At 41.5% G+C, this 26,879-nt stretch overlaps 1 protein-coding gene across 1 annotated transcript in view; it reads left to right on the top strand.

The window, feature by feature from the left end:
- Nucleotides 1-26,879, top strand: part of ITPK1 (inositol-tetrakisphosphate 1-kinase) — a gene marked incomplete at its 5' end in the record, with an annotated part of 149,037 nt that overhangs the window by 15,897 nt on the left and 106,261 nt on the right. The window contains one exon of the mRNA XM_081999822.1: nucleotides 18,719-18,743. Coding sequence (XP_081855948.1) covers nucleotides 18,719-18,743 — 25 coding nt within the window. The remainder of the gene's footprint in view (nucleotides 1-18,718; nucleotides 18,744-26,879) is intronic.

Consider the following 26,879-nt stretch of genomic DNA (forward strand, 5'->3'; position numbering starts at 1 on the left):
CTGATTGAGGAATTGATGGGACTCTGTATGTTCTCCTCAGAGGTTATCAGTTTTGAAACCTGTTTCATATGAAACCTCTACATTGAAAAATTGAGTTCTGACTTTAGCTCTTTAAAAACACCTTTGTATCTGGGCTTATAATACAAATACAAACTCTTCCTATAAAGGAGAGCTTCCAGAGGAACAGCTTGACTACTTTAGAGTAGTAGCTTCAATGATGTTATGGTGTCAGTTCTTGGAAATCTGCTAAGCTAGTTATTAAAGAACACCTTATAAATCTTCTCTGTGGCTTAATTACTGGGAAGTAACTGTCATCTGTGCATGTTTATGTAAAAGGTATATAGCAAGTGGAGTTATTGATGGATAGAATACAACTGTTCATATGATCCTAATGCGTGCATGTGGGAGGAGTAGTTTCCCTAGTAAGGCTCATCTCCAGACAAGTCCAATTAATCTCTCTGTAACAAGTATTAAATGACTTACAGTGATTTTGCTTTTAGTGTCATGGAATGAACAACAGAGAAGGATTGCTGTTACCCAAGGTAAAGCAGCATGGCACTGTAATGCCTTTGCTTGACTGACTATTTTGGGAAGGACCTGAAATAAGAGATGACAAAAATCAGAGGATTTAACATTTAGGTCTGCCTCGTTTAAAGTGGTTTGAGTAAAAGCTGTTTGGTTCTAGTAGGATCTTACCTAGGATAGAAGCCTGCAGTGTTAATCTTGCAGCTATCTGGTATAACAGCAGACCCATGTCCTACATCTTGAGGGGCAGAACCTCACAAAGAAGGGCACACGCAGCTGTTCTGCAACACCCAGAAGGGAGGTAAGAAACAGTAGTGCTGTGTGAAGTATCTGTAACGGCAAGCTTCATCCACAGCTTCTGTTGCCCATATTCTCCTAGCACATTCATCATCAGTGTGTTTGCACTTGACAGTGTAAGCTGTCATGCCTACTTACACTACTAGAAAGGTGGTACAAGACCTCTGATGTTTGGCTTGGTGACACTAAATTACAGCACAAGAACTGTATGGCTGTAGTGGATAGAGACATTAGATAACGCATCTTGAGCAATCCTAGCACCCAAAGCAGTGGTAAAATTTGAGGAAGAAATGGAAAGAAACTTGGTCTTTGATCTGATGTTCTCTGTAGGTCTCTCTTGTGTATGGGCAGAGGGAGGAGTTTAATGGCAAGTCTAGCATGCAGGTTACCTTTAGAAGCACCTGCAAGCAGTTTATTGTTAGGTAGGGTGCAAGACTTCGTGGGTTAGGGCCTTAATAACAGTGAAGTACTTTACAGGCAAGTACTTGAAAAAGAAATCTTCCTGCTTTTAAGAACATTAAAATTTTGTTTTGACATAAGGGCTTTTTCATTCTTTCTCAGTTCATAGCCTTAAATAGCCAAAAATGTAGTTTTTGAATTTCTTCTTTCATTTCCTAATTGTTTGTCTGTGGGCTTGTTTTTTCCCCTAGTGATGAAAGTAGTTAAGTTATTCTTCACCAGGGGAAGTCTTCCTGAAAAGTCTAGGCATGACCTTACTAGGATTTTTCTAATGAGAGCACCACAATGTGAAAACAATGGAATAAAATCATAAAGAAATGGTCTGTTATCTTTCCAGCATCACTTCTGACTGAATATCCTGAAGTAAGACAAGGATATGAATAAAGCTGTAGTGTGTACCTCTGTAAGCAGGGTCTGTGGTTTAAAAGTGCCCTGGGGCACATCGCTGCTGTTGTAAACTCCATCTGAAATTAGTAATCCAACTGTGGGTGTTATGTCTGACCAATATGCAGGCCAGTGCTCTTTGTTGGTTAAAAAAATTTCATTTTAGTACTTTACACTAAAACTGGTCTTCTCATGAAGCCAGGCCTTGAAAGAGGATTCTGCTGCAAAATCAAGACTGGCCTTGATACTGTTTGACATTGGTGCGCTGTTGGTTAGCTGTGCCTTGCGGAGGGTGCTGGGTGGTCTGCAGCCTTGCAGGTCTGAGAGCTGTCCATGGGATTGGGGTAATGTTTATCTGGTGTCCGTCTTGAGACAGTGGTATGGAGATGTGCAGGCCAGGCTGGAGGAAAACTTCTTTTACACATTGTGGAGGTGATGCTAGAATTCAGATGCAGGGAAAAAATGTAGGTGTTCAAATTAGTCTTGGAAAAAAAAAACACCCTAGCTATTCTCCTGGCAATTTTTTTACTTTTCTCTGGAAACTAATTAGAGAAAATAATTAGGGGTGATGTAGTGTTTCATTGAGATGTAAGGGAGTAGTCCAAATAAGATAACGACGGTTTATGACCTCGTAGAATGCAACTTTTGTAAGGTTTTGATTATCGTTTTATAACCATCACAACTTTATTGTTCCAGAGGACAGGGATGATTTTGAAGAGGGATGATTTTGATAAATTGGAATAACTTCTGCCCTTAAGGTGATGCCTGTGTATTTTGCAGTTTACTGTGGCACCTTGGACTGTGTGCTGACCAAGCATGAAACCCTTCAAGTCCAAGTAGGCAGGTAATACCCACCCAGCATGAGAGTGAGGTCAGTGAGGCTGAGCAAGGGGGTTACGTCAAGCTGGGTGTGGAGCAGCCTCCTTCCTTACGAAACACGTCTGACTGCAGGGTCTGATGTGCAAAGGGCTGTGAAAACATGCTGCCTGGGAAAAAGACTTCTTGTGATGAGAAATCCTGCTGTTGCAGATAGATGTGCTAGTGGGGTGTAAAAGACACTTTATTAAGGATTTTCTTTTGCCTTCACAAACAAGAATTCCTGTAAATACTTTGAGCAAATGTTATTTTTATTTACTAAGAGATTGAGAGGTAAATGTGTATGTTTCTCTGTGTGTAAAATTCAAATAGTATCACATGGTTCAGTCACTTTCATTAACTGTTACTTGATAACTCTTAAGTGACAGCAAATCATAGGAATAAAAATCATTTTCCTCAGCATATGTAGTCCAAGGGTCTAAGACATCCAGAATTTTCAACATCATTTGAACCTGTTCTTTAATATGGATTTTTTCCCATGTTTAATGATTCTTCAAGTCCTGGTACATATTTCAGATTTACAGCAATTTGAAAGTTACAGTTTTTTTACAAGTCCCTTTCTTTTATACTGACTCGTTGTATCTCTAGTTAACCTGTGATGTAATACTGGCAGTGCCTTTGAGCATGACACCCTGCCAGTCAAATATGAAAGCCCTAAAGAGAGAACATGGGCAGTTAGCAGTGTGCATCTGATGATGGGCAACATGGAAAGCAACCTGAAACAGCAGAGGAATCATCAGCTTCTCCTTGCCTTGTGTTGTGCAGTCACCTATAGGCTTGAAATCCTAGTGTGTAGTATAGCACCATCTCCACAGTTCTTATCTCTTACGTCTCCATACAAAAGAAGTGAGCAAGAGAAAATGAGTATGCTAGTCCAAGGGAGATTTGTTCTGTGATCATGTTTAATCAAACATGTAATCAACATTTAATCAAACGTTTAATAAACTGCTTGCATTTTTCCTCCTAATTAATTGCTGCCAATTTTTGGGATTGAAGAGTGAGTTTCAGGGTGGAGCCAGACAAAAATAACCCAGAGGAAAACAACTAGCTGCTACTGTCCCTAAACAACTAGCTGCTACTGTGCCTTTATGCCTGCCTTTCCAGCCCCTACTCAAAAGCTAGATCAGCTTTATACATCCGCCTCCTTAGCAATGATAAGGACAATGGTAATTTGGTAGATTAGAATAGAAATTTAGCTTTCTATTTTTCCCTTTAAGAGGGATTTAGGTTATCTTATAAACTCATCAGGGTGTTGTGATCACACCAGTGTTGTAATGGGGAGGGTCAGGTACCAGAGAATCTATAGAAGTCCATAAAGGGAGACAAATGTAAAAGATGCAGTTGAACTGTTGGCCTTAGGCTTTTTTTCTGAGAGGGAGAATGACAGTATGAGTAACAGAGCTCCAGTATGATTTAGCTTGTTGAGGCAGCTTCTAGAAGATATGCAGAGGCCCAAGAAATTGTCTGGTTCTTCCAGCTATGCAGTGTAGCAGACCTCCCAGTAGGTCCGAATCTGGGCTACAACAGAGTCTGGTCAGAAAATGTACTAGCATTTTGGGGGCTGTATATCAGCTCCTGCATGCCCTGGCCGAATTTGGGAAAGTTGTAGTCTTAAAACATGTTGGCTCAGTCACTGGTGGAAATGGTGGGTAGTTTGCTAGACAGCAACTGCTGTCTAGGATAAGTTATTAAAAAAAAAACAAACAAGGGCAGGATTAGTTAGGGCGTCCTATGTGCGTGTACCCCAGTGTGTCTGTGTGAGAGAGATTAGTAGCAAGATGTGCCATGGAAGGTCAGGGGTGTGGGAGACAGCAGGGCACATGCTGTGGGTGTTGGCCCAAGGCACAGCTCTGAAAATGACCTTTTGGGCAATGTTGTGCCTGCAGAAGGGCTGAAGCTGATGAGAAAAAAATGTATGGTTCAGAGAGGTGGGATGCTCTGAATTTCTTGTAAGGAAACAGGATTTATGTTGAAGAACTTCTGTCTCTGTCATTCACTTTACCTTATGGAGGGATGTGCATTTCGTCTAACAGCTTGCATAAAAAATGGGCAGTAGTTCTGTTTTATGATTATTTTTTTTTTTCCCCTCTTACTGCACTGTAAACAATCCACTGAAGCAAACAAGAAAATGGGTGTTCTGGCAGACCTATACATACAGTACTGCTTAAAGCAAGAAGCCTATGGGCTGGGAGAAATAGGGAGGATTTTAATCTTTAACAGCCAACTTCAGTGTAATGTACAGCAGATAAAATGCCTGACAAAATGGATGTGTTTGTAACACACACACACACTTCTCTGAAATGGTCTAGACACCAGGACAGGGAATTTTCACCAGCTAGGGTGGAGATTTCTCAGAGATGATATTTTGCCTTTTTTGGGTGCAGAAACTATCATGAGTGGTGGAGACTCTTTGTCTTGCTGTTTAATCTCTGCTCCAGCTTCAAGTTTGTGCTTCCTGACCTTGGCTGATCCTATGCATAGCAATCCTATGTCCATCCCTGCCCAAAGCACTTGGTGTATTTCTATGAATCTTCATGACCTACATTGCCTTAATATTAAAAGGTTGTCAGCAGTACCTTGTTCCATGTGTTGGATTTCCAGCTCCTCAAACTGCAGCCCCATCCAATGAGACCAATGGAAAACTCTGTTCTCTTATCTGAACCTTTTGGTAAAGTTTTTGCCCAAGGTGTTCTTTTTGCACAAACACACAGCCCCACCACCCCCTGTGTTCACATCAGTGATGAATATTATTCTGTATGCTGTAGAATAGAAAACATTTATTTAACTTGCTGTGTCTCCATTTAGATCCTTTCTTCTTGTAAGCAGGACCATACTAAAATACTGCATGTTGCAGACATTTTATTTGATTTCCAGGATCGTGTGATTTGTGTAGATCACCAAGATGATTCACTGCAGCACTGTCAAATGCTCTATCCTGTTTATTCTCAGGGAGTTGGCCACATCTCAATAAATGCAATATTTTGTACAGTATGATCACTGCTTGTTGGAAACCAAGCTTTCATTTTATTGCAAGCCTCTCCAATGAGGCTTCCAAATGAAGTAAAATCATTTTTCTTTGATCTGTGTTGACATAAACTCAAGCAGAAGAGTCAGTTGCAGGGGAAGGAAATTCCCATTATTGGTATTGGCATCTGAATCTGTTCAAATGGAGAAAAGCAATCCAGTTCACATTAAATTGTACCATGTATTTTCTGCTGAACATCTTTTTCTTCTCAAAGAGGGTACTAGGCTGGAGAATTGCACTTTACAGATTCCAAGTGCTTTTCTGTTGACATTGTTCATATGGTGTTTGAGGGGAGCTGCATAGCAAAATAAAGGTGAAACCCAGTTGCAGATGATACTGGAACTGCTTTTAGCCAGCTTTTTATTTGGGGCTTAACCAACAAGTCGTCTTTAAAATAACATCTGCATTCATAAGTGCCCCAAACTAAAGGCTGTACCTTGAAATGCACCTCAAATGGAGTAAACAAAACAGAGGAATTGACTGGATGGGTTACATGAGCCTAAACTGATCCAGAATTTGAGGAGAAAAGATTTCTAGAAACGTCTCTTAATTATTTCCTGCTAGCTTGTTCCATGGATGCCCTTTTAACCGGATTGGTATCCGTGATCGTGTGCATAGCTGGCCACAGTAACTTCTCAGCATAGACTCTTGTTGTTAGTTATGTCTATGAAGCTATGACTGACTCTGGTTCCATAAATGAAGAGGAAAAATGGTTCCTTGCACATGCAAACAGTGGTCACTTGGTGAGTGTAGGAGACGAGAAATCACAAGTGCTCTCAAAGCTAATGAAACTTGAGGGAGACTTGATGTCTGACTTGTACAGTGCCAAAACATCAGGGCCATCCTTTATGGGGAGAGGGAAACTTTGCAATCAGGTTTCTTGAGTGAGCAGGCTTGTTAACTTTCTTGCATTAACTTTCTCTTGTTTTTATAATGAAGTTCTGCATGAAGGAAAAAGCCCCAGACACCTATATATCTTACTTGAAGCCTGGCTGGAGATGAATAAACTCATTTTTGCATGGCAAGTTGCTGAACTTAAATACATCTCTAGTTCCTGCCAAAAAATGCCCAGTCTCTTTTAAGAGATCCAAGAAGTGAAGGGAGAAAAAAAAAAAAAAAGAAAAAAAGAAGTGTATTACATATTTCTCATGCATGTCTCAGTGGGTGTCTGGCCTCTATAAAAACTCCCCAAAGGTTTTTTCAAGGCTGTTTGCCAGAGTCATGGAAAGTTGCAGTGGATGTACAGTATTCGGTTTCAGTGTTAGTGGATTAAAAGCCATTTCTAGATGAAAGCTGGCTTGGCAGACGTGCTCTTCTCCCTGTGCCCCTTGTTTTAGCAGAGTGGATGTGTGTGTTTGTTCTCTGTCACTGTGCAGGTGACCTGCAGGAGCTGCAGTACCAGCCTGGGGCCCAGCAGAGCCTTGTCTCACTGGCCATACTGGACTGATGGTCTTTTTGCAGCATGCTTATGTTGAAGATGAGAGCAGCTCAAGCGCCTTCTCAGAATGTCAAGGCAAGCCACTAGAGTGCTTTTATTTGGGTAAAAGGCAGGAGTCCAGGTAAGACTTACGAAAGTAAATGGAGCACCTGTAGCATGCTGGAGAGAGGTGTGGAAGCAGCAGCTTCTAGCCTGTGCACAAGTCTGCTTTTTGGGTTTTTTTTAATTATTTTGTTAAAGAAACACGGTTCTGTGCTTCAATTGGCATGTGAGAGTCTAGCAGACACAGGGGGGCTTTTTAGGTTGGCTTGCCAAACCTATGCCCTTTGTAGAAAGGTATTTGTAGGAAGGAGATTACCCCCCGGATACTCTTGATTTCATTCTTGGGATTTCAAGGATTATGACAAAATTTCTTCTTCAAAGCCTCTGCGCTGTTACAACAAATGCCTCAAAGTGTTCTTAATATGCTAAGCATCAACTTGGTAGGATACATACAAGCTCTTTGCAAGCATTTCAGAGTCTTGAAGACACGCTGTTTTCTTGAATCATTTTTTGCTATCAGAGTTGATTTGCATTGCTAGAACCCCAGTGTGCTGCAGTAGTTCTCTGGGTCGATGGCAAGGGATGCTTCAGAAATGCACTACCTAGAGGGATTGCGGTCTAATTAAGGCAAACTGGATAATGGTTCTGGTAAATTATTATTTTTAATACAGTTTCCTTTTCTCTATGCTTTTGTCAGGTAGCTGTGTGCAAGCTCCAACAACGAGGTTGTTAAAGGTGACTATGGCAGATACCTAAAACTAAGAGAAGTACTGAAGGGGTCAGATTCTCAGAGGGCAATTGCCAAGCACTTTCAGAAAGTCTGCTTACTGTCGGCTAAGATGGGTTGGGCGCTTAGAATTGTTATGTGAGACTGAGAGACCAAACCAGTTCACCTTTTGTCTTCTTTTCTGTTTTTCCTCTTTCCTCTTCCAAAACACAGACAATTGCTGTCAATAGTTACACACATTGTAGGTTAGGTTAGCTTACCAGATGTGTTGAACTTCTTCAAGCTGAATTCTCCCTGTCCAAATAGAACAGGGATGCTTTGGGAAGGCTTATATGTAGGGCATGATGTAAATATATTTAATCTGAAGATCCCTCTCTGTCTAGATAAATACAGTGAGATATATAGATAGGTAAATATAGCTAGATTATATTATCAGCCCAAATGTCTGTATTGTTTCTTTAACCTTGCTTGGTAACTGATAACAGTATGCTATTTGCATTAATACTGGTAAACCAATATTTGTGATTCTGATGGCTTATCTGCAATAATAGCGAAGATTCGTTTGATGCCTAAATCCAATTGATAGTGTGTAAGTCTAAAGCCACTAATGAAGCAACTTTCTGGGTGCCTTAATGTACGTCGTGCTTATATGTTGTTCAAATGAAGGGAAAAATGTATGCTGACCCTCATCTTGCTGTATAATAGCCCCAGAAACCTTGAATATATTCAATTAATCGGAACATGTGAGGCAGCTGTTTTAATAAGGGGACATCGGTAGTTGTTACAATTCTGAGAGAAAGCTCTCTGTAAGATATGTATTACTAGCTTTAGTGTACATAAGTTAAAAATTAAAACCCATGTTGAACAGTTAAGTAACTTTATGGTGAGTTACAATGAACAGTGTGGCAGGAGCCTAAAGGAAGCCCCAGAATAAATTAAGGATTGCTTGTATCTGGCTTAAATCTTTTATTGCTAAGGGCTGCTCTCTTCCTAGATGGGTGTCTGTAAGAGCAACCTGATTTTGTTGGCCTTGCAGTGCAGATGTGGGGTGAACCAGTTTTTTCCCCACTCACCTTGACAGCCTTGCCTGTGCTGGGAGAAAAAGATCTGTTCTCTTCTTAGCCCTGCTCTGCCCTTGTCCTGCTTTTCTTTTCCAGTCAGAATGAGCCTACAGTTCAGTCTAACTTTGACTGTAGTACAAGAAGATACCAGTGAGATACCTTTAAATAAACCAGTTCAGGGCATTTTGAGAGTGAAAAATAAAGTTTGGCTGCAAAACCCAGAAGCTGGCTACATCCTGAAGTGAGCACTGCAGTGCACTAAGCTGTGCGCTACCACAATAAAATAGCACTTAGTACCTGAGCTGAGGAGTTTAAAGCTAGGTGAGGCTCCAGTTTCTAGATAAATTTATAGGTAGGTAGGCAGGCAGAAGCATAGATGTATGTGTTGATTCAACCCTCTGTGCATTGCTTCAGCACTTGTTAATTCTTAGTTTCTGTTGCGAAAGATGTGGTCTTTGAAAGAAGGCAGACGGGCAGGAAGCTTGATTATCTTGTCTGATGCAGTTCAAGGATTTACTGGTAAATCTCTCCGTTTGAGAGTTGGTATTGCTCAGAAGCAATGCAGAAGCCAACATAATTATAGGTAGAGTTCAGAGGAGTGGTACTTCGACTGACTTTAGATGCGATGGTATCTGACTCTTAAGAGAATAGGCATTTAACTGATACCGTTAGCTAGTTTGGTTTGAGAACTGTCTGAGCATAAAGTTAGAAAGGCACGTACAAAGGTAGGAGGAAGTCTGCATATTGCTGGACGAAGCTTGCTGAAGGGCATCCAAATGCAGCTGGCATACAGTATAAAAGTAAAGCTGTATCAGTCTGTCACTACGGGATTTGTGTGCTGCTAGATCTCCCTACCGTGACAGGGAGATTCCCAAGATGGTGGTGCTCCATGGGGGAGAAACTGTAAGCCTGAATTGAACCTGCAGCCCTGCACTTTCAGGTTGCAGCACTTTTGTAGCTCAGTGTGGCCTTGTCTGTAAGTCCTTTTAGGAGCTTCAGCATAAGAAATCTTTTAGGTGTAGCCACAGGAGCTTTAGGATGTTTCCTGATAGTAAATATCTCCAGTAACTGTCAGCGGAGTCACCGAGTGTTTCTTTACATTGAATGCTGTTTCATTTGACCGTTAGTGACTGACCATCCTAAATTGTTGTTAATTTTCTTAAAATGGCATTGTTCTGCAGCCCTTTCTAATCCCATTTTTCACAGTTGCTTCCCATTACATTGCGCTTTTTGAGCGCATAGGGTGTTCCCTTATTAGAAATTAAAGAGGTGATGAAACGGGTTTCTGAGAGCTGCCAGTGAGGGAGAAGTGTAATGCTGCTCTGTGTTGTTTGGGATACAGACCCATTGCTTGGAGAGTTGGTGTGGGTTTGGTGGAATTAACTATGGAAGATGAACTCCTGTTAACTTGTGTTGTCTAGAAAACTGAAAGATCTTACCTGCTTATTGGATCCACTGTTGGTGCAAGGGAGAAGTGGAAGTGTCCATTTCCCATTAGCTTTCAGGCTGGAGCAGTTCTAGCAGCGTTATCTGGAAATGACGCTGATGAAATCTTCATCCATTGAGTCCTTTCAGCTTCAGTGTAGGTAGCTTTTCATGGCAAGTCTTTCAGTATGGTTTTATTTGCTTTACATTCCAATTTAGTACTGGGGGAATTGAAGAGACACTAATATCTGCTTTCGTACACCATAACAGATCTTAAGAAACGGGAAATAGTTTTTCCTGCAATTTGGCAATATCTGGAAAGTCAGAAGTAAACAAAATACCAATCAGCTAACTGATGTACCTCTTGGTGAATAGAGGAGTTCCCTTCTTGCCCAGGTTGTGTGAAGAGTCCCTTGATAAAGAAGATCTGCATACCTGAATTCTAGGGTTCCACTGGCAATGGAAAATGGAAGACTGTAAAATCTTTCTTGCTGACTAGTGACTTATTCTGTGATTTAAAAGAAAAAGATGCTAATAATTTGTAACTGCTGGCTTAAATTAATATGGGAGGAGAGTTGCGAAGAATGATATTAAATGTAAATTTTTGGAAGGTTCATTTCAGAAAATAAAATATTAAAGTGTTTTATAGTTACAGTACCAATAAGTTGTATGTATCAATACACACAGAAAACTTCTGCCTCAATGCTAATTGAATATATCATGGCACTGGAGAGCAAGTATGCAATATTAAGCATCCTTCAGATTATAAACCTGTTAGTGTGAGGTTGTTGCTCATTTTATTTTTAAAATGTAAATGTGTTCATATCTTTCTAGAAGCCTCTAATAGCTTCTGCAGTAAGTGTTGTGGGTGGTGGTTTTTTTTGTTTTTTTTTTTTTTTAAATATATAAAAAAGATAAATACCGTATCTGTCCCCGGAAGGGATGCGGTCTTCTGCCTCATGATTCTGCTGCCTCTTCTCAGATCTCTTTCAGTCATCTCTGGTGCCTTGTGACCTTGGAAAGACTTTCAAAAGGGGTGGGTCATGTGTTTTGCTTTTTGCAGGGGGTCATATTAACACTGGGGTGACTGGGGTCATGGGGAGACAAAGGCAGCTGGGAGCAGAGAGAACATGCGTGCCCTTTGCAGTGCTTAAGGAGGCAAGCAGTTTACTGAAGCCAAAGGATGATGCTGGAACAATTTAGCCTGCAAATTTGAAGGACTCTGACCTTTGGGAAATTAATGTTCTGTAATGAAAGATACAGTGCCAAAACAGCTTGGTTTGAAAATGGTTTTTAATAAGTTTATAAAGAGATCATACGGTGTGGCTGCCTGCCATAGCTGGGAACTGTATCTGATAATGTCTGGTGGTGTAAGCCTATGGCTGAAGGCTGAACCCTGCCCAATTGCTTATAATTATCATTATGTACTAAATATGTCTCTGAATGTCTGGTAGCAGGAATAACTCATTGCCTGTAATAATTTTTCTGTGCAGCCATTAATCATTCCTTCTTGCCACTGATGGCTCCTCAGGTTTGGGTTTGGTTTTTTTTTTTTTTCAAAAGGCTGTGGTTATAAAGTTTTGTGTCCCTGCTGGGGAAGCAACGAGTGGGGGCTCCCAGAACCTGGGGTTACTGGTTCCAAGAAAAGAGTCTGGCAGAGCTCAGCAGCACTGATCCATCTTAAATGTCTAATTTCAAAAGAAAACAGATCCTTTTGAGTTTGTATTTAATGACTTTATGGCTTTTATAACTTGGGATATACAGATTTTATTTCTGCAATACCTGTTTTTTAATGCTGAAATTAGTAGCCCTGTAATGTTTCATTAAACCATTACTGAAACTTTGTCTTAATATTTAGTGACTAAAGGCAGTTTGTTTCCTCTAGTTACTGTTTACAGCGTCTGGTTTCTTTCTTTTACGGCTTTTTCCTTTCTGCTGCTTGAACCTCTGAAGTCATGATGTTGGATGCTTCACTTTGTCATTGCATTTGCAGGGCAAGGGGTTAGTGGGTTTCAACCTGGATCTTTGCTGAGAGATGCTGGTGAATGTTTGTGTGTGTTGTGGTGGGAATTTGCAGCATGTGGAAGCATTGTGGTGCCACCAGTGAATGCCAGTGGTGCTGCTGCTGCCGTACCAAGATCCTCTCTGATTTTCTAGTCCCTTTTGGGGCACTTTGTCCACTCTTAAGAAGCACTTTCATAGCTGTAAATGGGATGATATAATGCTTTGAAGTTGTGGAGAAGATCAGATGGTTCCACCAAATGCCATGTGTGAATGGGGTGGTGGTGTGAAAATCACTTATGGTGTCTGATGTATGAGGGCCTCTATTGCTTGGACTATTCCCTGTTTACAAAAACAAGGAAGAAATACACAAATGTGGCTACCCTCTGTGATTTTTTTCTTCTTAAAAGGTCCTCTGTGATAGCCCAAGGTCTCATTCACTTTCAGACCATCTAAAGAGCACTTAAGAGTTTTAAGTGAGACCTTTTCTCCCCCATACTAAGTTATCTGTTTCTACTGGATTATAAAGGTGCACTTCATTTCCCTTTTCCTTTGTATCTATGATGCGTTAACAGAGAGACTGAGAAAATTGAGGACTCCCTCTCCCAAATGCTAACATTTTGATATATTTCAGTCATAAATCTTTCCAAAATACTGACTGCAGAAGGGGAAAAGCTTGCTGAAAGGTAAAAATAGTTGGATATAAATTGACAAAATGAACTCTGATAAATTGCTTGCTTGATAGTCTGGGTGCAAAAAAACAAACCACAAAAATAAAATCCCCACGTTACAATGGAGTCTTGCCATGTTTCAGATGCCCTTGGTTAACTTCGTGTGCAGGGATGGCTGCGAGCCAGGTCCCCTGGACAGCAAGCACCCCTGTGTTGGGATTGCCACTTGTTTGCTTCCCTGATGGACAATAAGATGGAGTCCATCACTGATGAAAGATAATAAAAGCAAAGATCCTCACAAATATTTAATAACAGAACTGCAGGGTATTCTGCTGATGGAAAAACTAAGGCAAATGAGCTGAGCTTGCCTTTGTGCCAGGAGGAGAAACGGGCTGTCTGCAAGATTGCAGATGGCCAGTGTTGCTGGTTTTCGCGCTTTGCTTTGGTATTGTTTGCCTGGTGCCTTCCTCCGTGTCTGATAATTTCAGTGTGGTGGAAAGTCTTAGTGGCTGCAGGTTTTTGCTCTAGTATTTTGCATTAATATTTATAGAACTCCCTTTGATGCCAATGTATTGCTTTTCTGGGAAAATACTTCTATTTTTTTATCAAAGCAATAAATTATTATTAGACACATGTTTACATGAGAAATGTTGGAGGTGCAACATTCTCCTGTCTGAGAAAATGAAGTTCATTACATGCACTAATAACTTCTTAGGCTAGTAAAACATACACAAAGATTGCTTTTTGCTTTTGAAATTGTAAATTCTCTTAGACATTTTTCAATTTGTCACTCAGACCAGACAGCAAAAATATGTTATTTAAATTAATCATGGCTATAATATACGACCTGATAGTCATTTTATCGTTTAATTGTCATTCACTATAATATTCAGGTCCTAGATGCAATGGGGGATTAGTCCAAACTGTTTACTTTGGATGTTAAAAAACCCAAACGCAGCCCCAAAAGCCAAGTATTCTGCCTAGTTTGAGGCTGTGGTAAAACATCGCTTCCAAAACACCAATTAATGTGCTTTTAGCAACTTGACATTGAATTATTCTCTAAATCCGTACATCATTCTAACTTAAACATGAAGTCAACTTGCATGGTAATTACTTTAATCGATATTGTATATGGTGGGGCTTGCATATCAGTAGAGTTGTTCACTGTTTTCAGGTATAGAGCTATACATAATCACAACAAGCTTCTGGGTTTTATTCAGTATTGCAGGCTAATGCAGCAGTTACTTAAATGTTTCTTTTCCTTTAAATGTTGGAGTGTGTGATGCAGCAGAGCTGCGTGCTGGAGAAAGGCAGCATGAGAAACACCAGTCAGTAATTTGTGCTGCACCTGAACAGGTTTCTATAGCTTTAGGCATACTGTGCCAGTTGAAGACATTGAAGCTTTGCTGTAAGTTAGTTTTTTAGTTTTATCACCTTCAAATGCTTTTCCCCCTTCTCTTTTCTCCCAGAGGTTTTCTATCATTTGTTAGTAATTCTTTTTTTAAATTTTTTTTCTGTGCTGATGGTTTGAGTACAAGATCCATGTCCAGATGATCTTTGGAATAAAATGTAATTTAAAAATAGTGACCTCTGGGAACATAGTTTAGAACTGACCATTTTTCAAACATCTGTTCAATGAAAGTGGGCAGATGCAGTCTCTCTGACCCAGTTGTGTTGCCTCTTTGGAGGGAGGTACAGCTAATAATGATATCCTTTTTCCCTTCAGAAAAAGAGACTTGCTGTGGGTTTTGTATATCCTATTGCCAATATCAGGAGACAGCCAGGCCAGCTGGGAATGGGAGTCCCTCCTCTGGTAGTCTGTGGTTTGACTTCAAGATACATGAGAAGGAAGAGGGTCACAGACAACACCATGAGGGACACAGGAGTAGAGGTTAACACGCCAAGTGAAATAACGCCCCTGAGAGTCAGCACCTTTGAAACGGGTGTTGGTACCTCTGGAAGCATTCTGCCTAGCCTGGTCATGTTCTTGTATACCTCACTTAATTTTTTTTAACTGTTTCATTTGTCTGGCTTGTCTGCAGAATTTGCACTTCTCTGCTTGTGTCTGAGCTGCAGTCCAGTACCCATGCAAGCATCTGTGCATTGCATTGGGAGAGGAGTTTGTTGGAGTATCTTGTGTACATTAAGCACATCTGCGGTGCGTGTGTCAGCATAGCATAATGCTAAGTCTGCCCTCTGCTAAAGAAACATCCAAGGCTGTAGGATGTATTTTTCTTACTAGCTTTTTAAGCATCATATGAAGGAGTGGTGGCTGGTCTGTGGCTCTGTCAGACTCCCAGGGCAGTTAATTTAGCAACTGTCTTATTTCCATTGACTGTCCCACACAGACAGGCCCTTGTTGGGGAATTGCTTGTGGCCCACAGCCTGCTTTGTTCTCTCTGTTTATTTTTGAGGGTCTTAGAGTGTCTCGTGTAGGATCAGCTTGCTTTCTGTGCCTATCCCCAAGCCCTTTCACATGTGACATGGGGCAGTTAGTGTGGTTAGATGGTACTGCCTGCTTGGTTGCATAAGGCATGTCTTGCTGCCCTGAGCCTGCAGCTGTGACTTGCCCGGCCGAAAAGCCTGGAGTCACTGGCTTAGGAGATATTCGAGGTGGAGAATCAGCTAATGCCAGAACTGAGGTGCATGGCTGCTTGACATCCTGGTTGTTTGGTTACCTTTTGTTTTCAAAATAACTTGTTTTCAAAAAAAGCTATTTTGGTAGAGGATTTTTCCCAAATTAACTAATCCTCTAAATATGCATGCCTCTGTGGTTTCTGGTCCCCTGGGCTTAAGTGTAAAAAGTTCTCATGTTTCAGGTAATCAAAGGAGACTGCCCCTTCTGAAAAAGGGGAAGACTCAGCACTACAAGACAACCTCGGTAATCACTTCCTCCTTCCAAGCTTTTTAAGCGTGTGTGACATCATACCCAACAGCAGGCACCCCTTCTCTCCCTGCCTGTGTGCTGCTCTGGCTTCTTCCCTTCTGCTGGGGCAGCACAATTGGTTTCAGTAAGTCCCAGTAAATTGGCAAAGTCCATTTTGGGGGGATTATAGAAAACTTCTGGACTGATTCTTTCTCAAGTAGGTTTGGCAGCCAGCTTGCAAGTACTTTTCTGCTTCAAAGTAGAACAAAGCTAATTCAGCGTGTATGCAGTCGTGGCAAGAAATGCAGCCTTTGCAATCTGCCTCTATTCTTCAAGGGGCTCTGGAGCAGTCCTGTCTGAAGCCTGGTGTATTTCAATGGCAGTTTTTAGTTGTTCTGTTTACTCCAGGGCAGACACAGCAAAAATGTGGCTGGTTTGGTTATTTTAAGTTTTACCTTACAGTACTTGTAATGCTTCTGAGTAGGCTGCTGCCCTGGTTTACCGAAAAGCATTCCCCACCTAGTATTTTTTATTCATCTTGCTTAGTTGTGTGAAAATCATTGTTTCAACAATTTGCCTATAAACTCTTCTCTATGAAATTTATATTTTCTTCTCAAAACACAGTTGGAACACATCTGGCCAGCCTCAGGTGATGATCTGCAGCGATGCTTCCCACACTGTAATGGCAGTATATTAATCACCCACCACTTACAGGCTACTGTTATCTGCAAGAGGGCTTTGAAATTCTCTGCAAGAGGTGCTTGGTTTCATTTTCTTTTTAATTTCCTTGCTGAGCAATGACAAGCTCTCTGTTGTGGCTGTGCAGTACATGCGGCTTCTAGGCCAGGGAAATTCCAGGCTGGTAAAGTGGAAGATGGGAGCAATTTCTGTCATAGATGCTGACTGATTGCCTGTCCCTTTGGGCATCTTTGTAATGGCCTCCCAAAAGAAAGACTTACTGTATCAGGCAGAAAACTGGGGGAGCCATTGTGTATTCAGCAGTGTGCAGCAGTTGCAGCGATGGACAACAACACAGGCGCTCTTAAATAGAAAAGCATTGAGGGCAGAGTTAGGCAGTTCTGCTCCATGACCTCCCCAGAAGAGGTCTTTGGTTTTCACATATAGGGCTGGTGGGAATGAGGAAGAGAGATTCCTCTCTTGTGTTTGCTGAGGCTTTTGATTTTTATGTTAAATTTCCTATGTCTTCAAAGCGAGGAGAAGGTTCTAACGTATTTAAACAGCCTGCATATATTGGGAGAGTGGCATGGAGCAGGGATGGCTGGGCTTTGTGCCAGGGATTCAGTTCTGCTCTCAAGACTAGAGGAGAAATAGTTTGTTTTGCTTGATGACTTGTCAGATGCAATGACTGAGCATTGGCTGGCTACATGTACTTGAATCTCAATTCTCATACCAGCAGAGTACAGGACCGTCTCTACATATCTACCTAAATTGGCTCTACCAACTGCAGTTCTTAACATTTTGGTGTATAATTAGTATGCCTCTCCAATCTCTTATCCCTGGCATTTCAAGGTCACTAGAACGGTTCCCTGTATGGCCAAAGCAGTGTTCAGAGGCTTGGGCCTTTCTGACAAAGCCCAAGTACTTGAACTCTGTTCTTGCAGGATCCAGAGCCACTACAAGTATTTGAACTGAAGTCCAAGGATGTATCTAAACCATGGGGCATTGCACTCTGGTGTTTCCACATCCAGACTCCCCACCCTCTAGAACAGGGTGTCACAGTACACTCTGTCCATCTCCCTGGTCACATACCTGGGTGTGTGTCCTTTCTGCCTGAAGGAAACCACAGCACTGGGGACTGATGCACGCGTAGGGTCCCATCCCAGCCTGTAGCTTGTTGCTTGCTCGGGCTGGGACAATGGAGCATACTTGCTTTATGGGGTGAATCTGTATGTGTTTGCTTGCATGGCTGCTTGTGTAACCTATTAGCTTTTCTTTGGGCACAGCTACATGATGTAGGGGTTGTTGCCTCTGCTGAGGCCAGCACAGTTAGGTCTATCTAACACAGTGCGGTACCAATCACCAGTGGAAGTTTTAAATAATTGTGGTTTTGAGGCACTGCTTGCAGAATGGATCATCTGTCTTGAGCAGTGGATCTATGGGGATGTATCTGCGATGGAGCTGCAGTGGGATGACACATCTGGGCAAGGTGCTTCAGCTGCAGGGCAGTCTTCAGTGCTGGACCTGACCTGTGCTTGTACCCTTCCTTTGTCCCCTTCCCTGCTCTGTTTGCAGGGCTAGTCTGTGAAGCCAGGCTGGGTGTCTTGCTGCTTGTGATGAAGACAAGCCATGGGACAGCTTGAAAGCTTCTTGACAAAGGTTTAATGCAGAGAACAACTGATGCAAGTCACTGTGTATGTGTGTAGTTCTAGGAAGCTTTCTGTGTACCAAGATGACGGGGGTAGAACAAGACTGTAAACAAGAGGATAAATGGCTTCAAGGTGCTGTGTTCATTCTCCCTGACATTTATACATGTATCTTTGGATCAAAATCAAAGATGTATCAAGCATGTGGAATGTGCTGTGATGCAATTCACACGCTCTGAGTGCAGATGAGAAATGAAAAGCAAAGTAGAAATGACAAAAATTGAGATGCTCCCTCCCTAACATCACCCACTTCCTACCTCTGCTCACCTGGCAGCTGTCTCGGTCCCAGCGGTGCAGCTGCTTAGTATGCATCTTGGGTCACTTGTGAAGCCATGATTCAGAAGCTGACAAAGTGCTTCCTAGGCAGGGAATGGAATTGAACAAGTGCTTTTCTGAATTTGAATCAGGTTCATTAGTGCATATTTTTATTGTTCGCATTCTAGTATGAAGCAACCCTTTTCCATTAGTGTGTGTGTTTATGTTTTCCCCACATTTCTGACATTAACACTTCCTTTTTTTTTTTCTTTTCTTTTCTAGGAAAAGAGGAGTAGAAGTAGTACAGGTAAGTAAAAACTGTATTTGATTTCCCCCCCGCCTCTATTTTCATATAAAGAAGGTTAACTGATTTAAAATGTTGTCATTTAGATGTCAACGTGACCTGGGCATAATTTTTTTTTCTTTCTTTTCTATTCAGTTCTTTGCTATGGATACTGGTTTTGGAAAAACAGGATACCCTTTTTGAGAAGCATGTGTTGAGCCCATCTAGTCTTAACTCAACACATGCCCTGGTGAAAGTGGGAATGCAGTTAGGCTTTTCTTATGTCTTTTAATAATAAGATCTGATAGTTGATTAGGCAATGTTAGTCTGTGTTTATTGCATTCACGGACAGTCAGGCTTAACAGAAACAGGAGCTGGCCTTTGAAAAAACTATGGCAGAAGGAATGTTCTTGTAACCCAAGGAGCAGAGAAATGATACTGAAGTACCTTTTGAGTTGTAGCCCATCTACAGATAAGTTCAGGTGTTGGCTACATTTGTTGTTTCCCAGGTCTGAATGGTCATATTTCAGATAAGTTGTTACTTAAAGGATGATGGCAACTTGGCAAAGGAGTTATGTTACTGCCACAGCTGTAACATAGAGCCCTATAGCCCTAAAGATCAAAGGGGAAGCGCGCTCTTTCCTTCTGGCTTATTTTGTGCACTTAGACCTGTGTGTCCTAAGTTTCACTCTTGCTGATGCTTATCTAATGCTCGTTTCACACTCTAAGGTGGTCAGTGGGTTCCTTCTCATACCTCAGCAGCAGAGGTGAAACTTCCTCAGTAGAGAGGAGGAAAACAGGGTGTTAGCCACTGATAGTTGAGGCTGCTCCTAAGTCCATGCAAAAGGTGCTTCTCAACACCAGCAAGGAGTGGGAGAAAAGCACTTAAAAAGAAGAAATTGAAAAATCAGGCCATGTTATTTTGAAGAATCCAGTATTAGAAAAGGCTTAAAAAAATTCTCATTGGTAGTTAAATTGGAAAATACATCTTTCAGATGTGTGGTGTTGTCTGGGAAGTGCATGATATTACAAGGAAAAAGGGCATATACTTTACTGTCTGCATTTAACCATACTTCCAGTACCCTTTCACCACTACAGCATCATCTTTCTTACTTGTACATCCTATTGCTCAGAGCTAAGGAGCAGCTTCTTTTGTCAGTTGTGATAATAGCATTTCCAGATTGATAAATACAAGCCAGCATTTGCGAAGCACAGCTTCACAAGCAGCACAGGGAGGAAGCTAGCCTATATTTGTGTCACTGTCTAGGGGACACCATTACTTTAATAATACTCCTGGTGTATTACAGTCCAGTGTCTGCATTTGTTATATGTGCCTTGCACCTGCACTGTACATTTAAGCAGCAAGGTGCTTGTATGAGATGAATTCAATGATGCACCAATGAGCTGAGCAGAGAGCAAATTCCATTTTACCTTGTGGATTAAAGTTGCTGCCCTTCCATGGGTTTCCTGTTAGTCTTCTGATGTTTGTGTAGCTTCATGGCTAGTCATCAGATAGTCACAAAATGATTGGAAAGGATTTCTTTATTGGAAGAGCATTTTGGGAAACATTTGGACAGAACTAGACAGGACTTTGTGTAAAAGTACTTCATGGTCTCAAATTTCACAGCATAGTTGAGATGTCAGACCAACCTATACTGGGAATTTGTGCCCCAAGGGCATACCTCGAACACTGATGCCTCCTGCTCTGTTAGAGCAGGATGGAGGGCTGTGTGTGATCACCCTTCGCCTATCAAGTGCGTGTTGCTGCGTATATCCTGATGATGTACTTGTAGCCAGTAGGGAATATATCAGAAATGAGCTCTTTCCTTCCAGCATTACCAGAAAGCTTTGCTTGAGTGACCTTGCATGATTCGTCCCACTAGCCCTGCGTCTAGGTGGAAGATATCTTGGTGTTGATCTGCTGGGCAAAGTTTATTTGACAGAGGGAATATTGTTTTCCTGTGATAAGCAGCAGGGTTTCTTTGATTTCTTTCCCCTTCTTCTCATCCTTTAAAGAACCTATCCTGTTAAAGAGAAACCAGCTCTTACACCTGACAATATACAAGTAACTCAAAACACAAAAATACACAGACTGTTTATCTGTTTTCTTCTTTACATAAATTAAAAAACTTTCTGAATGTAGACATGCTTTCCAGTAATAAGTAGTGAGCTGGAAGGTACGGTTCAGCTACTGGCTTCCAGATAGCAAGCATGATGGACTGGTATGTGCTGACTTCTGTGAGGAGACATCAGATTATTCTTCTCCAAAGATGTTGCACAGGAGCAGGAAAAAATTTCCTACTACTAAGGGGAAGTCTTCAAAGTCTTCAAATAAGCACCTGTGTGACTTCTGTTTCCTTCCTGCAGTGAGGAATTAGGATGGTCCTCTATTCTTTATCTAGACTGATGAAATCCTCTTATTTTGCTTTCTTAAGGCTAATTGTTCTGTACAGATTATCAGTGAGCTGCTGCTAGACAGCAGCTAACATTTTGTGACTTGTGTTCAAGTTCTGTGTTTTGTCTTGTCTCAGACTTTCAGTTCCAGCAGAAAGAGTCATTCCAGCTTTCTGTTTTTACTGAGTGGGGAAACATGCACATCCTCCAAAGAGAAATAATGGAAGAATAGGACTGGCAGTGGGATGCTAAGCAGTCATGCTCCTTTATCCAGCAGTAAGACATTATTCAGGCATCACATTGAAAACAAAGAACGAACCTCTCAACTTGTGTGATGATAAGTAATTGGGTTTTTTTTTTAAATACTGATTAATTTCTAACATAATGAGAATTCACTGTGAACTCAATGCACAGGAGCTGAAATGTGTGACATTATATAGTACAATTGAGTAACATCGATCAAGCTGTCTGGCTTAAAAGATAGTACAGTAGATGAATTAAATGAAAAGCTTTCAAGGTTATGAACTTTCCAAAGACAGTATGAGTCTTCACCCAAAGATCTGGGAGCATTAACGGCTTAGCTTATTGCTGTTTTTCCAGTGGGCATTGGCAGAACTCTGAATAGCAGTGTCTTTAAGATTTGGCAGTGTTTTGGATCTAGATTTGCTTTCTACAGCTCAAATACAAGTCAGTGGGGCAGGTACAAACCAGTGTTATAGTGCAAAAAAACACCAAATTTTTTCCTGGCTTGTAAATATGGGCTTCTAACAGAACACTGTGCTGGATCTCTTACCTTGTGGTAGGTCATTTGCTTAATTTTCTTAAGTAGGCATCACCACAGTATCAGGGTGCTTTTGAATTAGGGTGCTCACCTGTTTGTACCCCAGGAGGCAAGGAAGCTCTCTTGTTCCAGTTTTGCAGGAGGGAAGACTGAAGGATGTGTCCAGGCTCCTACAGGGAAGCTGTTGCTGTGCCAGCCCCGGTGCTGCTGGGAGCTGTGCTGGCAGAGCTGTGCGGCAGGAGCTCCAGCTGTCTCGGCAGGGGCCATGCTGGCCACGCGCTGCCCAACCTCGGGGCTTCTCCGTGCTGTTCTGTGGGGCACGAAGGGAAGAGCAATTGAAGGTGCTCAGCAGATCTGCTTTGCTGGCTTTCTTGCAGTGAATGCACCAATTCAGCTGCATTTAATCTTAAGGCTGCATTTAAAATATTCTGAATGTAACACTCTTGTGGTTCCTGTGGCAGTTACGTACCTCCCCTTTCTTGCCAGCTCTTCCCACCCCTCACAGCTGCCTGCTCAGCTGGAGTGGCTTGAGCTGATGGCCAGAGAATGAGTGGAGATGCACTGAACAGGTGACAAACATGACTGAAGACCATCTGCCATGGCCTGCAGGCAGTTGCTGGGCAGGCAGCAGCTGGAAAGGCCAAGGCAGAGCAGCTTTTGCACTGGCATTGGGGTGACTTGCCAGTAAATGCTTAAATTGAAGCATTTCTTAGTAGGCTGCCTCTTGAAGTTAAACAGTGGTTGTCTTTCACTATTAAAAAAAAATAATCTATTTTCTATAATGGAATCTAGCAAAGATGGGTTTTGGATAGTTTCTAAAAGGTAAAACTGTTTCTGATCTTTTTTAATAAAAGCTTGATTTTGTTCAATTTCACTCCTCTATCCCCCAAATTAGTGTAGGGCCAAATTTAGAATTGAAGATTGTCAGTTCTTCTTAGCCAGTAAAGTATCCAGTTTCTTATGACTTTGTACACTGGCAAGGGAGAGAGAGAGAACATCTCCATCTACCTTTTTTTTCAGGAAAAATCTGTTTGGCTTAGTTTGAAGAATGTAAGATTGAAAACATGTGCAGTGAAGTGGAAATCATCACAAGGACCTCTGATGGAGACATGCATTTATTTTTGTGTCACAAGCTATGCAAATCCAGAATAATTAGCTGCAGCCCTTTGGCTTCTGACAAATTGCCAATTTGGTCTTTGTGTGACAAAGTCTGGAGCCTTCATATTTCTCGTGACTTCAAAGCCGTTTCAAGCACTTCTACACCCATGCTTTCCTAGAGCTCTCGCTCACATTTTTTTATTTTAAAATAGCAAAGATTTCCTATTTTCAGTAGATATTTTTGGTTCGAATGAACACTAATGCTCTCATTTATCTTAGAAAGATGTTCTAGTTAGTTGGCTATAAAAGTGGGATTAGTCATTGTATTTCAAGCTGCACATTTTTTAATAGCAGTGGGATATGGAGGACAACATGTTTTTCAACGTGGAACAGCTGATTGCAGTAGTTACAATGGTCTCGGCGGCTGTTTTGTTTTTCCTTTTTTTCCCCCTAACTCTCTGGGAACTGAGATACTTGAAAGCTTTTACTTTGGAGAAGAAAACTGTCCTTTGAGCCGTGGGTTTACTGAAGCCTGCGAAGGAGAATTGAGGATCCCCTCCCCCCCCTTTTAAATTCTTGAATCAAAGTAAAATACCAATGACAACAGTTTCCACTAATTGTTGCCAGGGAACTGTTGTTTCTTGAAATGTGGAGAGGTTTATTTTCACATGAAGTATTAATGGAATAAGCTTTGAGCAGCAGCGTTCTAACCGAGAAAAGGAGCTTATAAAATACATATCTGATAGCATATACAGAAAGATGTGACTGGAGAGCTTCCAAAGCAAGCAGGGTTGTTGAGATGTTGGAGAGTTGGCGCTCTAGTACAGGGAGAAGAAAGTTTATTTTCACATGCATGCCAGGCCCTCAGTAAAGTGCACATTCTCCTGAGGATGGCAGTCAGCTTTGCCTTGGATGCATTTTTGGAAATGATGCTACAGAAGCCCTCCAGCCCTCCCCAGTCTGGATTGTGTTAGATACTTTGCACATGCTTGAAGGTGTGGGGCTGCTGTTTAAAATCTTTAGAAGATCCTGATACTACTTAGCTTTGATGCTAGACAGAATGTGCTAAGCAGGCAAGGTGAGGTCTTCCAAAAAACTGTAATAATCTCAGCTTCAACCCCAGAAATATCAGGACTGTGGAAGGACAAATCCTGTCAGAATCTTCTCTCTGGTCCTTCTCAGCAGGGGAGATCCCTCTATGTGAGAACTTCTTGGTACCTACGAAGCAGCATTGCCTAGCAGGAATGAAGCACAGGTTCCAGTGCAGTGGGAGATGTTTTTGGCATGCTGTTATATATCGCACACCAAGCAGACCGGTCAGTTAGGTACAGCATGGCCCTTTCTGGTCCAGTGGGGAAGAAGAATAAATACACATCTGCTGAGGCAGGGAAGGAAGAGCAAACTACAGAACATTTCCACCATATGGATTAAGCAGATTAAATAAATAAGCACTTATTCTTAAAAATTAGACAGAGTAAGCCAAACAAATGAAAATGCATTTAGATCTGATTTATTTTCACTCTTGGTGAGTGAATGAGAGAACCACAAAGAATTTTTTTGTGGCTTAGAGAGAGTCTCTTGCAGACTGGTTTGACTGCTTTCTTCTGACTGTGAATCCCAGTGGGCTAGGAGAGGTGTGGGCTCTGCAGGCACCTGCAGAAGTCACCTGGGTGAGTGAAAACATTACTAAGATTTAGAAATCTGTAAGTAATGTGTAATGTATGGTTGTCACGTTTGAGCTTGTACTGCTGTGGCCCATGGAGCCAGCTCTGCCCAGACCCTTTGTCTTCTCCTGACTGCTTGGTATGTAGTGATGAGGCAGTGATTCCTAACAGTGGTAATGGCTAGAAGTTGGGATGTCCCAGGTGGGGATCTAGTCCCCGTGGGACCTCTGCCGAAGATTTTGGTGACTGTAATGGGACTGAGGTTGCAGTGGGGAGTTGCCTTGCTTTGTTGCTTACTACAGGCACTTTGGGCAACTTACAAATTCTGCCTCCGTTTCCTAATGAAGGTAGTACTCCATGTGGTGGAATGCCATTTAAGTTGCTTTAAGAGATCTGAATGGAGGAGATGTTGAGTAAGATGAGTGTGTGAAAGAAAATAGGACTATTAATGGGAGCTGGCAATTTCTGAAGATTGCTGTCTATTATATTCTTTCAGTCATCAGCATATAGGTGTCTTCCCAGATACTTCTGTGAACTGCAAAGCTTCATAAATCCCTCATCAAGAAACAGTATGGGTAAAAATAAGACCCTGACAGAAATGCTGGGGAGTAAAACTCTGCATTTGCCTCCTTTTGACTAGGAATATTTTGCAGCATACAGTCTCAGTCTTTGCACAAAATTACAATTAGGCATTGATTTTATTAATCATGATCATTGCAGTGGTGCCTGTGGGCCAACAAAGACCAGGCTTTAATTTTGGGCTGCATTAAACAATAGGATTGTTTGTTTCACTGGATGCAGGTGTTGTGATATGGTATCAAAGCAGGGCAAATGGAGTGTGTTTCAAGACATGTGACTCAGGAAATACCTTATTTTAAAACCAACCTGTCTCATTTGTGGTTTGCTGAAACTGCAAAATCTGTTCTGAAGTACAAATATGCATGTAGCTCTTTTGACCTTTTCTGAAATTTTTTCTTGGAGTAGGAAGGATGGAGAATTAATATGAAACCATGCCAAGGGTGACTGTACGGCTGACGCTAGTACTGAGGTGTTCTCTCCCAACTGAATGCCCTGTCGTTTGTCTGTATTGGGGGTGAAATCATGCAAGTATCTGCTCAGGCAGAGCTGAAAGCTCATTCCTGTGACAGCAGTTGTAACCCTGTGTTCAGTCCTGGGGTTTTGTTCCACAGGGGTGACGATGGTCCTTTGGGAGCAATGACTCTGATGTCCACCATAGCTCAGACTTGCTTGCTTTGAACCAAAGCTTTATAGAGAGAGTATCATCAGAACAGCAAAGGAGACTACTTGTATACCTGCCTTCCTCAGTGAGGGTGCTGGTAGGTCTAAACTTCAGAGGACCCTGCAGATGATCAGTGGAGATTGGAGAAATGTTTTTAGTATATGTTGTTGACTCTTCCTTTCTTCAGCTTCTGCAAAAGTTACTTAAAATTATCTCAGATCGAAGGAGTATCTGGACATCATTGCATGCTTGTTTGCTCTTCTGGCACTTCACAATTAAAGGAGATAAACATATTCATGTCACAAGATTGAATGGAATTCCAATAAAACCTGGTGCTTAAAGACATTAGGCCCTAAAGTTTCTTGTTTTCTTGTATTTGGTCTTTAGCCTTAAGTTAGAGAAACTCTTAGCACATGTACTTCAGCTGCCCATATATAAAATAGGGCACATTCAAACACAGTGAAGCTTGGAAATGTTTTCCTGAATCTGATTGCCTTCATTGAATTATAGCAGAAGCAAGCAGAGTGGCTTCAACTTAATAAGAACAGATAAACTTCTCCCCCCCCTTTTTCCTTTTTTTTTTTTTTTCTTTTCTCCAAGGCGCACTGTGGTTTAAGAGTGATGCCTTTTGCTAGAAGGAATATTTATTATTCACTTTAACTCTGCATTTCTGGTGAAAGGAAGACATATGTTTTTCTTTTCTTTGGCAACAGTGTAGACCTCTTTGCTGAATGTCTAAAGGTAGGCAGCTCAGGATTTCTGCACATGCTGTAGATGTTTTCTATGCTTTTTCATTGTTATTTTGCAGTATCTCTCATTGACCTAGCATATGGATGGAAAACACTCATGGAGTTTTTGATAGTTTATTTTTAACCACTGTCTTTGTCTAGTTTTTGAGAGTGTTTACTGCTGAAGATAATTTTGCACTGGTACCAAAAGCAGTGCAATTAATAGCTTAGAGTGGGAATTGTTGAATGTATGAT

Source organism: Phaethon aethereus, assembly GCF_964289735.1.
Source record: "Phaethon aethereus genome assembly, chromosome: 5".
Taxonomy (NCBI): Eukaryota; Metazoa; Chordata; class Aves; order Phaethontiformes; family Phaethontidae; genus Phaethon; species Phaethon aethereus.